Here is a 12,259-nt window from a genome sequence, read left to right on the forward strand (position 1 = left end):
AAACTAGCCAGTTTACATGCTGGGTACATTTCAGTGACATTTCTGCAGAGACTAATGGCCTATCAGATTAACACAGCAGGGGTTCCTGGCAGTCCCATTCAGTTTGAAAGGGATTGCCAGGGACCCCCGCTGCTAATCCGATGGGCCATTAGTCTGTCTGCAGAAATGTGTGAAATGTACCCGGGTCTTTTTGGAGATTGCCCCAGGTTTGTTTTAGAATAATCGTCGGCACTACAGTAACGATCTGTGAAAAAGCACAGTAACAAACAGAAGACTCGAGTTGTTTTTCTTTTACAGTTTAACATTGTACAGTCCTCTACTTGTGAAACTTACTATTCATACTGCTTTTGTTAAGGGCAACTTGCATGCTTAAAGCTAACTGGAGAAACCGTTATTGCAGTACTGATTACTGCAATTTTGACATTGCCAAAGCATTAAGAAAATCAGTCTTGTGGCTATTTTTAAGGGTCCTTACAATACATGTACATTAATATGTTTTCCCATTAATCTGTGTTTTTTTTTTGTTTTTTTTACACAAAACTACGGGATAATCTGACAATTTAGTGGTCTGATCAGTGTGAGGGGGAAAGTGAATATTTGTACAGATTTTTTTCTATGACCAAGAAAAAAAAAGCTTCCCTTTTTAAAGCTGCAGTTCAAGTAATATCCTACATGTGTGTGTTTTTTTATTTTATTTTAAATATATTAGTTCTGTATTATGAGAAATTACTTGTAGCATTTTTTTTTTTTAAATTGCTGGGTTTTTTTTTAGTTATTTTTCTATGTACTTTTTGGAAACTGCATCTTAAATCAATTAACCTGACCCCATGGACCAGCTGCTAAGGGTATATCCTTTTGGCTATCTGACCAGTGATGGGTGTAAACCAGGGCTCTTCCAACTAGTTCTGCAAAGGGGCCATATTGTAATATAATTTTAAATACATTTTTCAAGCATTTATAAAATGTGTATAATAAATATTTACATTCCCTTAACGAACAAGTGAGTTTCAGTGTGAAAAAAGGCACTAAGCTGCCTAAGCAACCAGTATGAAATCCTTTGCCTCTTCTAGGCTATATCTCATTTGCCCCCTTATTTCTCCTGTGCGAATTAAACTTGCTTCCTCTTTTCTGTCTTAGGTGATTGAATGATGGAAGTGGATAGGGTAATAGTATGAACCAACAATACCAGTTGTTACCAGAAGTGGCTTAATTAATTTCCTTGATTTCTTTTCAGCTGATATCCAGAAAGGGACTGAGTCGGTCATTGATTTCTGTAACTAAAAAATGGTTCAGTGGAAGCAAAGTGCCAGAGAAAAGCATTAATGAACTGAAGAATACCTCAGGATTGTTGTAAGTAAAGGTGTTTTTTTTTATGCATAAGACTTGAGATTTGCTGAATTAAGAACCATCTGGTCAGTTTTTCTTACATTATAATACAACAGTAATAATAGTCAAAGAAAATAAAGTCTGTTAACTAGTATCTGATGATTAAAAAGCATCTGTATGTTGGAGTATACACTGAATTTTCAGCTACAGTCTCTGTCCTTTAATTGTGTGGTTAAAGTGCTCCATTGTGCTACTATAGTGTATACCAGGGGTGTGAAAACTGGAGGGCGTGCCTCTCCGGGGGGGGGGGGACGCAAGGTTTTCTGAGTCAGGGCCCGGCGGTTACAGAGGTCCCGCGATTTCCCAAAGGCATTTAAATGAAATGCTGGTGATCGCGCGAGGCCTCGGTACCTCACCTCCTTCCATCGTCGCGTCGCCATGGGAACCCGGCGTCACATGACCCGCGGTGTCATTTGATGCTGGAGCAGAGCAGGCAGGGGGGGCGCAGGGAGAAAAGTTTGCGCATCCCTGGTCTACACAGTGGGGTAAAAGTTATCCAAGTTATTGTTTAGTTTTCTAATGAATGAGTATATGTATTTAATACATGGGCCTTTAATTTGTTTTTATCGACATCATCTAGATTTTGGTCACGGTAATGCATATATTTAAAAGAGTTGATCTTTGAATATAATAAATGTATCTATTTTTGTTAAGATATCCACCAGAGGCCCCAGAGCTTCAAATTAGAAAAATGGCAGACTTGTGTTTCTTGGTACAACATTATGACTTGGCGTATAGCTGCTTTCACACTGCAAAGAAGGATTTCCTGAGTGACCAAGCAATGCTTTATGCAGCAGGGGCATTGGTGAGTGTCTTCTTATATTACAAGTGAAAATTAAAGTGCTGACCATCTAGTTTAAAATATTTATTGATGCAGCCTTTTACAAGCTCTCCTTTTGTTTATGTTGCAGCTCGGACACATTTGGTTTCGAATTGTTGAACTTTTTGACATGAAACAAATGTTTTGAAACTTTTTTGCTGTGCGTTTCTAATGTTACTGGGTGCTAATATTATGACTGGATACTTATTTTATAAGGTACACTAAAAAGGAAGGATATATGGAATGCTTTATACTTGAGCAACTGATTTACTAGATTTTGGAGAATGTTCATTAAACACTGTATTAAAATGTTGCTAGTTCAGCATAGTGGCAAATGGATTGTAATGAACAATTTAATAAATATGTCAGTGTATTTCATTTAACATTGTTTACTTTTTAGTTTTCGCTTTTTGGGGGGGTTTATATAGTCCACTAAAGTTAAATATTTTTCAGTGCTCATTCTTCCTACTTTGTCTTTTTCCTTCTTTTTCTTCTCGTAAGATACATGAATAGTGTGTGTATTTTGCTCTACACAGTTATTTATATAGATGTTTATGCAGTTTTAAATACGGTTAATGTTCCAATATAGGAAACATGACAAAGTTAGATAAAATTAGCTTATTGAATTGTAGCGTATAGTCACTACTATAGGTTCCACCAGGGATGTCTGGAGGGCTATAATCTGGACGGGAGTCTCCGAAATGGAACATGTTTCCTGATCGCTAGATTGATTGAAATGGATAGACTTGGATATAAACCAAGTAAAACAATAGACAGTAAATATGTAATGCAAGGGCTATTTTTTAGCAAAATTCATGACTCACAAAGTGTTTGCTCACAACTAAAATATTTATCTAATTTGTATAGAACTCCCACATTTCTTCCATGCATGGCCATGTTTAACTAGTGAATATTGACTAGTCATTGACCTAGAAAGCCTATTTTACCCGAGTCCTTGATTCATCTTGAGACCAGGAGGGCTAGTAGCTATATACCAGAGTAACCAAGACTTTTAGGTGTGCGTCCTTATAAATCCTATATGTTGTTTTTCAGGAAATGGCTGCAGTATCGGCTTTTCTTCAGCCTGGTGCTCCAAGGCCGTACCCTGCTCATTACATGGACACTGCAATCCAGACATACAGAGATATATGCAAGTAAGAAAAGTCACTGAGATAGTTGTAGTATACTGTAGAAAAATTAGCATTTTTTTCCTTGGAATAACTTCTTGTTTAATCTAAACCTGCAAAATTATCTTCCATTTTACAGCACCCAGCGCTACTTGCAAACAATATATTACCGTGCAGCCATTGTTCTGTTTTTGTTGGGAATTTTTACATTTATTGGTTGCATACTTTATTTGTTACTTTTTTTTTTTGTAGATCTATATAAAGACATTATATATAAAAAACAGATCCTTGAAATTCTGGAATATTTAGTTCACATGTTTCCTTGATCTAGACGAAAGTAGTGGCCATTACTGCAAATAAGGCCAAAAGGGAGAAATCTAACAAATCACTAAATTTTTTGGAATTAATAGGCCATCAGATTAGTTTGATATACCCCAGGTTACAATTTTGCTCAGGGTTATTTCGGTTCTCTCTTGTCCTGTTGCTTTTAATTGTTCTGTAGAGATATTTTTTTCACTTCTATTAAAAATGCTGTACTAAAAGCAGGGGATCTCCAGAGCTCAACCGCTCCAGGAACCCCCTTACACACGGAGATACATACCTCAAAATGGGCTACTGGTATATCATATCTGTTTAAAGGTCCCGCATCAGGTGAGCCAATAGGAAACCACAAGGGATGATGTTGCGACTTCCTATTTGCCCTTGGACATGGGACTTTTAAACAGGCATTTTCTGTGCCCAGCTGGTGCTTATCCCGGCAGCCCTTTTATGCATCTCAAATAGCAGGGGGTTCTGCTCCGGACGGAGACCACTTGTTTCTCACCTAGCCCCTAAACCCCCCCCCCCCACCCAAAGGTAACCCTGCTTTAAATAGATTGTGTACTAGTAATCTTCATTCATTCCAGTAATAGTCAAGTGTATGTATATACAGTGGCGGCCGCCTTTATCCTCGTGCTGCCGTATCGGCGCAACTCTGAAAACCGCGGGCAGATGCAGTATTTGATGCGGTATGTTCCGGTATTTTTAGCCGCGGCCGCCTTTATCCTAGTGCATTGTATTAGCGCTGTCTCGGCATGAATGCGGCATGAACGCGGTGAAGTGCGTGGCGTTTGGAAAAAATACCCAAACAAAATCGGAGATGTTGGAGAATAAAAAGGGGCCGTGACAGTAGGTGTACACTCAAATATCAATGTGCCTACCTGGATGTATAACCTGTAGCTACAAAAAGAGATTCTATTTATTCATGCTTTCATGTATGCCTTTTATCCACCAAAATCCACTTTGTACATCCATTATTATATCTCAACATAAACTGCATTTCACTTGTTTCTAGAAATATGATTCTAGCTGAAAGATGTGTTCTTCTGAGTGCTGAGATTTTAAAAAGCCAAGGCAAATATTCAGAAGCAGCTGCTCTTTTGATACGTCTGACAAGTGAGGTAGGTACTTTTAAAATATCTAATATTTTTTGTAAACATTACAGATTATGGGGCACATACATAAAGAGGGGTATGAGTAATTGCGTGCTTTCTGCCGTTGGCTCCCATTCAAATGTATCATTAGTTTTTTCTGTACTGTTTACAGATTTCTAACCATTTTTTTATTGGCTTTTTCAACTAGTGTGAATGTATTAAGCAGCGCATACAATTAGGCCGCACGTATAGTGCCCGCGACGGGCGACGTCGACCAAAAACACATGCATTGCCGCTGCTGCGTACGCTTATAGTAAGCACGACGGCGACAATGCGACAGAGCACCGTCATGTCGCTTATTTTGGTAGCTGGCAATATTTGATTTTTCAAGGGCTGTCGCCTCGTGACAGGCCCTGAACCAATCAAATGCCAGTACGCCTGCGCCGCCACTGCAAAGCGAAATATAACTTTCGCTCGTGGCGACGGGTGACGTCGCCCGTCGCGGGCACTATGTTCGTGCCCTAAGCGGTAAACCCACTTAGTGCATAAAAAGAAATCTACAACTTGTAATCTACTATCTGAATTATTCTTAATATAAAAATCTACAATTTGACATTTATTTTAAAGTGGGAAATCGAAATTGCTAAATGCTTGTTTGTCCGTGTAAAGTCCATTTCTTTTTGAGAATCGTACAAAAAAAGAGGAATGAAAAGGAAAATGCCCTTGGTAGGATAGAGCATGTCCTGCACCTTACTTGTAAGCACAGGTGCTACAAGGGTATAAGTAAAGTAACTGTATAGGGCTCCAACAAACTCAGGGGCCCCTTGGGAGGAGTGGCTCAGTGAGTCACTGACTCTGTAAACAATGACACTGGTTTGAACCTGGGTCAGCTCCTTGTGACCTTGGACAAGTCACTTTATCTGTCTGTGACTCAGGCACCAAAAACATAGATTGTAAGTTCAACTGGACAGGGACTGTCTGTACAATTTCTATGTGCTACGTGTACCGCGCACTATATTGTTATTATGAAGTGCTTGGAGTCCCATTGAGAGAAAGGAGCTAAATAACGTTATTATTTATTATTACTTACACATTTAAATTGGTCCGTTCAAAAATTATTATTGTGTACAGAAACCTCAATTGATGCTCATTTTGGCCATTGGACCTTTACGGTTTTGGGGTATTATTGTATGTACGGTAATCGGTGGAGAAAGGGGAGTACTTTTACAAGCAGCCCTATACAAGCCAAGAATTAAAATACTACCTTTAATCTGAATGTTCAATTTATGTTTAGAATTGGGTAGGAAATGGGGTTTGTTGAGATGAACGCACGATATAGCGCAATCCGCTTATAACGCGGTCTGAGTGTGGCTCCCGATTTATAAACATCTACATAAGCCTCTTTGCTCTCCTTCACATTAGTTATTTTTGTGCCACCATTCAGGGGGGTAGATCCTCTCCTCACAGGTTTTTTTTTGGTGCGTTTTTGGTAAAGGGTGCCTTTGGGCTTCCCTGTTGCCTGCGAAAAGAAGTTCCCTAAATTCCCAATATCTGTGAGGCGCAATCTGGGGAGGTCGAGCTTGTCAGTAGGCCAGCATGCGGTCGATGGCTGAACTCAGGACCAGCCGTGATTCTACACCATGTTGTATGTGCAAGGTCTGTGGCTGGAGCGGGTTGCACGCCATGTGGCAGGTAATTTCCCCCTTACTTATTCATGGTCTTGGCCTTGTGCTTAAAGATTGCCCCCTTGTGTTTGGGGTATATGGTGGCAAGCTATGCCCTGCTTACCTGACATTTTTCTGCTGTCGTTTAATGTTACTCCGGTTGAGTATGATTGACACACAGGCTTGGAACTAGGCTGTGCCGGTGCTGCCTATTATTCCAAAGGCAGGTGGTATGCCTTACAAGATCTATGTGATGGAGTAATATCCACTGGGGGGAGTTCTTATAATATGAAGTGAAAGCACGATTTGCATGACTACTTTGATTAGTAGCTTTTGTTTGTTTATTTATTTTTGTCTTCATTCATTTGTCTGCCTAGTACAATTGTAATTTAGAATAAATATTTGTTGAATATTGAAATACTAATTTATAGAATGTTTGTTTGCCTATACCCAACTAATTAAATTATTAATAGTGGGCAGTTTGCTTTATAACTTTTATAATAAGCCATAAACCTCTCCTAAAATGAGCACCGCCTGTATAAAACAGAGCTAGGTCCATTCCAAGCCGTAACAAACCGCTATTGTTGTAGTCCTGAACTTACATGTTATTGTAATTGCAGATATTTGTTTCAAGTATGCTTTATATAACCCCACTATTTTATTGCACTTTTTTTATTTTATTTGTAAAGGCTTTTAGTACCTAGAAAAGTAGAGAGAAATATCTGTATTAAAACAATGTCACACTAGCTATCTGGTCCTTATTTTCTAAACAAAATGATGGTTCTCCAAGCACAAGTGCTGTAGGATAATGAGTTCCGAAAAAATGCCTGTGCTCCTGCTCATAGGGGCCTTCCTGTACAGTCCCATACAGGAATAAGCAGTAAGGAATGTAGAGGGCAGCACTGCCAGCTTGCAAAACAATTTAATGAAGCCAAAGAAAAACAAAACCACCTTTATCAAGATGTATGTACTGTATGTATATACATACATTCATACATAGATTCATACCATAGTGTTGTGGATTTTTTTTCTTCCCATTTCAGCTTTTGGGCGTGAACTGTATATTGTAGAAAAACGTCGTTCCTTATGGACCTTTTCATAACATTATTGACACATGAGACTTTCGGAAGTTGCAATGTTTGATTGAGTACTGTAACTTGTTTCTCTTTGTGACCCATAGGACTCTGATCTTCGGAGCGCACTTCTTTTAGAGCAGGCAGCTCACTGCTTTATTAACATGAAGAGTCCTATGGTGAGGAAGTTTGCTTTTCACATGATACTAGCAGGACACCGTTTTAGTAAAGCAGCGCAGGTAAGTTTAACTATTATTATTATTTTTTTTATTATTATTTTTTTTTCAACTTTACTTTTATTGGGTTTTCCATGCATACAGTATATCACCAACAATTGTCTCAGGAATCAACTGTAACCCATATCTTTTAACAACACTTAACATAAATATGACACCAACTGAGGGTTATTATTTTTTTTTTGTAGAAATGAAAGGGGCTTGCTTAAAGTTCATACAATGTGTAAGCACCGGGATAGTTTGGGTAGGTCGCGATCAGACCCGGCCAGATCAAGTTTATCCCACCAACCTTGCTACTCTACTATCTCTGTTTGCAGCTCCTTCGTGGTCTACCTTTGTAGACACTACTGCAATTAATTCTGGTGCATGATTTTCCCTGTCTCTATGATAGTCCATGATTCAGCCAATCGCCACAGAGCCTCGCGATGTTGAACCCCACAGTTCAGTTTGGCAGTGCAATTCCCGGTCACGGTGCTTCAAATCTTACAGCCGTCATCACTCCTCTGTCTGGGGGTCGATAGAAATGAAGAGCAGACACTCTATTTACATTATACTGATTTAAAAGTAAAACTCTAGACATAGTTTTACTTTTGAACCAGGTGCGTGCCAGCCTTTGGTTTCTATTGTTAACTAAGGGTATTTGTAAGTTCTTCTGAACAATGGAGCAAAGAAATAGAGAAGGAGATATGCAGAAGGTGAAATGTACGCAAATTAAGAAAAAGGAGGCACTAGGGAGAGGAAGGAACGTGAGGTAAAAGTAAAGGATTAAAAGAGAAAGTAGATACCATGAGAGAGGCTGAAGGGTCAACAGTTGCAAACAAAAACTTTACAAGACTGCACACTATTGCTAAGAAGTTATTTTATTACAATAATTGTTTTTATTATGGGTAAAATTAATTTTAAAAAATACATTTACCTACTGATATATTGGTTGCATAAGGTCCTTCTGTGGCAGCCAATAACAGCTGGGATATAAAGCCTCCTCCAAGCAGGGTTAGGACAAGAGTTCTGACGCAGGTATAAAGGAGATGTGGTGTGCAGAAGTCAGGGAGCGCAGTTCACCGATGAAGAGATATGTAAAACAGAACACAGTAATTGTGCAACCTTGTCTGAAAGGGTTAACTCTAAACAGCTTCACAGCAGTGATATATAGATAAGCAAATTCCCTACTGCAGATATAGCAGATATAGCAGATAAGGTGGGTGGGTTCCTTACTGCAGATGGAACCAATGGATGAATCAGCAATCAAATCAATGCTAAACAGCACACAGAACGCAGGGCAAGAAATCACTATACTGGTGTAGCAGTGATAATAATAGAAACCACTCAAATGAGGTGATGTACAACAAAAACAGTATATTGTTGTGCAATAAACAACAGCAGCGGTTGGCAATACACACTTACAGGAAAAACCCTCAAATAGGGCATGTAGCAAGGCAGAAAGCGTCCTGGTAATGGGGGTAGGTGTACCAGCTGGTGACGCTGGTAGTGCAGAGGATTCGCTGCGTCTTGCGGCTCCTCCGCTCTCCGTGATCACAGCACTTCCGGGTACACCCCCTTCCAACTGGGAACTCCACGTGACAGCTCCCAGTCGCAGCAACAGCCAATCACACAGGAATCTGCTCTCAACGCCTGACCACTTCCACGTTTCGCCAGCAGCTTCGTCAGGAGACTAAGATGCCCTGGCATTGGCTGGCTATCTGATATTGCTGTGTGCAGCCAATCCGCTGATAGCTAAAGTGTTACAGCTCCAATCGGCGCGCAGCATAGTAGAATTTCATTTAAACAGCATACTATCACATATACACAATGCATACAAGGTTAAAATACAGTACATATATTCTTTTAATATATTAAAACTACAAAAAATAAATAAATAAAAGAATAATGGGTGAAGGTTAAGATACACAACATATATACCATATCAGCTAAGGAAAAGGGAAGAAAAAACACAATTTTCATGAATCGAACGCTAAACAAACCTCAATGTAAATAAAGACAAAAGATCATCATCCAGAGAGTGCTATAAAAAAAAAAAAATAAAACTACTGTATATAAAAACTTCAAGGAGCTATAATAGGTCAATTTATGGAAAAAACATTAATTTATATTAACCCGGTGGGCCTGAAATATAGGGCAATTGAGTGGAGGGGGGGGGGGGGGGATAGAGACAGGACTCATACAGAGAGAGCGCTTCTGGATCTTCAAATTAAAAACTTTTGAGCCCCATGGCCTTAATATCGATATTGATATTACTGCATTTTTATAAATTAATGTTTTTTCCATAAATTGACCTATTACACTCCTTTAAGTTTTTATATATTTTTAAAGTGTTTTTTTTTTTTTTTTTTTTTTATAGCACTCTTTGGATGATGATCTTTTGTCTTTATTTACATTGAGTTTTGTTTAGTGTTCGATTAATGAAAATTGTGTTTTTTCTTCCCTTTTCCTTAGCTGATATGGTATATATGTTGTGTATCTTCACCTTTACCCATTACTCTTTTATTTATTTATTTTTTGTAGTTTTCATATATTAAAAGAATATATGTACTGTATTTTAACCTTGTATGCATTGTGTATATGTGATAGTATGCTGTTTAAATGAAATTCTACTATGCTGCGCGCCGATTGGAGCTGTAACACTTTAGCTATCAGCGGATTGGCTGCACACAGCAATATCAGATAGCCAGCCAATGCCAGGGCATCTTAGTCTCCTGACGAAGCTGCTGGCGAAACGTGGAAGTGGTCAGGCGTTGAGAGCAGATTCCTGTGTGATTGGCTGTTGCTGCGACTGGGAGCTGTCACGTGGAGTTCCCAGTTGGAAGGGGGTGTACCCGGAAGTGCTGTGATCACGGAGAGCGGAGGAGCCGCAAGACGCAGCGAAAACTCTGCACTACCAGCATCACCAGCTGGTACACCCACCCCCATTACCAGGACGCTTTCTGCCTTGCTACATGCCCTATTTGAGGGTTTTTCCTGTAAGTGTGTATTGCCAACCGCTGCTGTTGTTTATTGCACAACAATATACTGTTTTTGTTGTACATCACCTCATTTGAGTGGTTTCTATTATTATCACTGCTACACCAGTATTGTGATTTCTTGCCCTGCCTTCTGTGTGCTGTTTAGCATTGATTTCATTGCTGATTCATCCATTGGTTCCATCTGCAGTAAGGAACCCACCCACCTTATCTGCTATATCTGCAGTAGGGAATTTGCTTATCTATATATCTCTGCTGTGAAGCTGTTTAGGGTTAACCCTTTCAGACAGGGTTGCACTATTACTGTGTTCTGTTTCAAATATATCTCTTCATCGGTGAACTGCGCTCCCTGACTTCTGTACACCATTCCACCCAAGGATCAACAAGGAGGATCCAGTGAAGGTTGAGCTGCATCCTGTTAACCGTTTGTACTCTTTTTCTGTTCCCCCTGCAACATTTTTTGCTACTTTTGTGTTTATCCCTGTCACCTGTGGGAGCGCCTGGTGAATTTCTGTTTCTCATAAAGGAGATGTGGCCTGTTCCCTGGTCCGTTATCCGTGTTCATAAAAAGAAGAAAAATTGAATCAAAATTGACCGGTAAAATGAAAAACAAAGGAGGGAACTAAGCTGCCATAGGGGACCCTAGAGCGGCCAGTTCACCACAATGCCATTTCCCCCAAAATGTGGCGGGAAGGGATATACATCCTTCCCCCAGCTTAGGTATGACAAGAATAAGTGACCAGGGAACAGGCCACACTTCCTTTACACCTGCATCAGTACTCTTGTCCTACCTCAGATAGGAGTTATATCCCAGCCGTCATAGAGGGCGCTGAAGAAAGCATGGTATTGGTAATAATTGTACAAAATATAATGACAAATATTAACTCTTCTGCCCAGGAATGAAACTGGTGAACCACACTGGGTATATGGAACAGCCATGCATTATAAGCTATGTTTAGTTTCACAACTGTATTAAAACCACAACAGGTTTTAATACAGGAGTTAATTTGGAGCCCATGCATTTTAGTCCATTTTTGCTTCTAGTTCAAACATTAATCCAACTGTTTGCTTCACCGTTTTAATGGTATTAAATAAAAAGTTAGATCTCACCAGTTGATGAATCATCAATGCATTTATTGTAGTCTCTGTTTGTAATGTAATCCTTTTACCTACTAGGACAGAGCAAAGGCCACCAACAGGTCAGGTTTTCAGGATATCCCTGCTTCAGTAAAATAATGACTACGCCACTGATTGAGCCACCTGTGCTGAAGCACGGATATCCTGAAACCCTGACCTGTTGCTGGCCCTTGAGGACTGGAGTTGCCCACCCCTGTACCAAGACAATATCAGTCTATAATATAAGAGAGTTGTCTGTCAAGTACTGTAAAATCAATATTTAGTATTCTTGGCACCCGTGCTGTCATTACGTGACACCACTTGTAGTGTTGAAAAATGGAAATAACTTCTTTTTAATAGAAGATGGGAATAAGTCAGCAGTTCAACTTTGAACTAAATGTGTTCATCTTATTATACTATATTTGTGAAAGCACTGTATGCCTGTCT

At 39.5% G+C, this 12,259-nt stretch overlaps 1 protein-coding gene across 4 annotated transcripts in view; it reads left to right on the forward strand.

Annotated features, from left to right (window-relative positions):
* TRAPPC8 (trafficking protein particle complex subunit 8) overlaps positions 1 to 12,259 on the forward strand; it is a 91,075-nt gene that overhangs the window by 34,589 nt on the left and 44,227 nt on the right. For all 4 annotated transcript variants that reach the window (XM_075584725.1, XM_075584731.1, XM_075584734.1 and 1 more), the window contains 5 exons: positions 1,235 to 1,350; positions 2,041 to 2,191; positions 3,260 to 3,360; positions 4,667 to 4,772; positions 7,590 to 7,721. In XM_075584725.1, coding sequence (XP_075440840.1) covers positions 1,235 to 1,350; positions 2,041 to 2,191; positions 3,260 to 3,360; positions 4,667 to 4,772; positions 7,590 to 7,721 — 606 coding nt within the window. The remainder of the gene's footprint in view (positions 1 to 1,234; positions 1,351 to 2,040; positions 2,192 to 3,259; positions 3,361 to 4,666; positions 4,773 to 7,589; positions 7,722 to 12,259) is intronic.

The sequence above is a fragment of the Ascaphus truei genome, chromosome 2 (assembly GCF_040206685.1).
Source record: "Ascaphus truei isolate aAscTru1 chromosome 2, aAscTru1.hap1, whole genome shotgun sequence".
Classification (NCBI taxonomy): domain Eukaryota; kingdom Metazoa; phylum Chordata; class Amphibia; order Anura; family Ascaphidae; genus Ascaphus; species Ascaphus truei.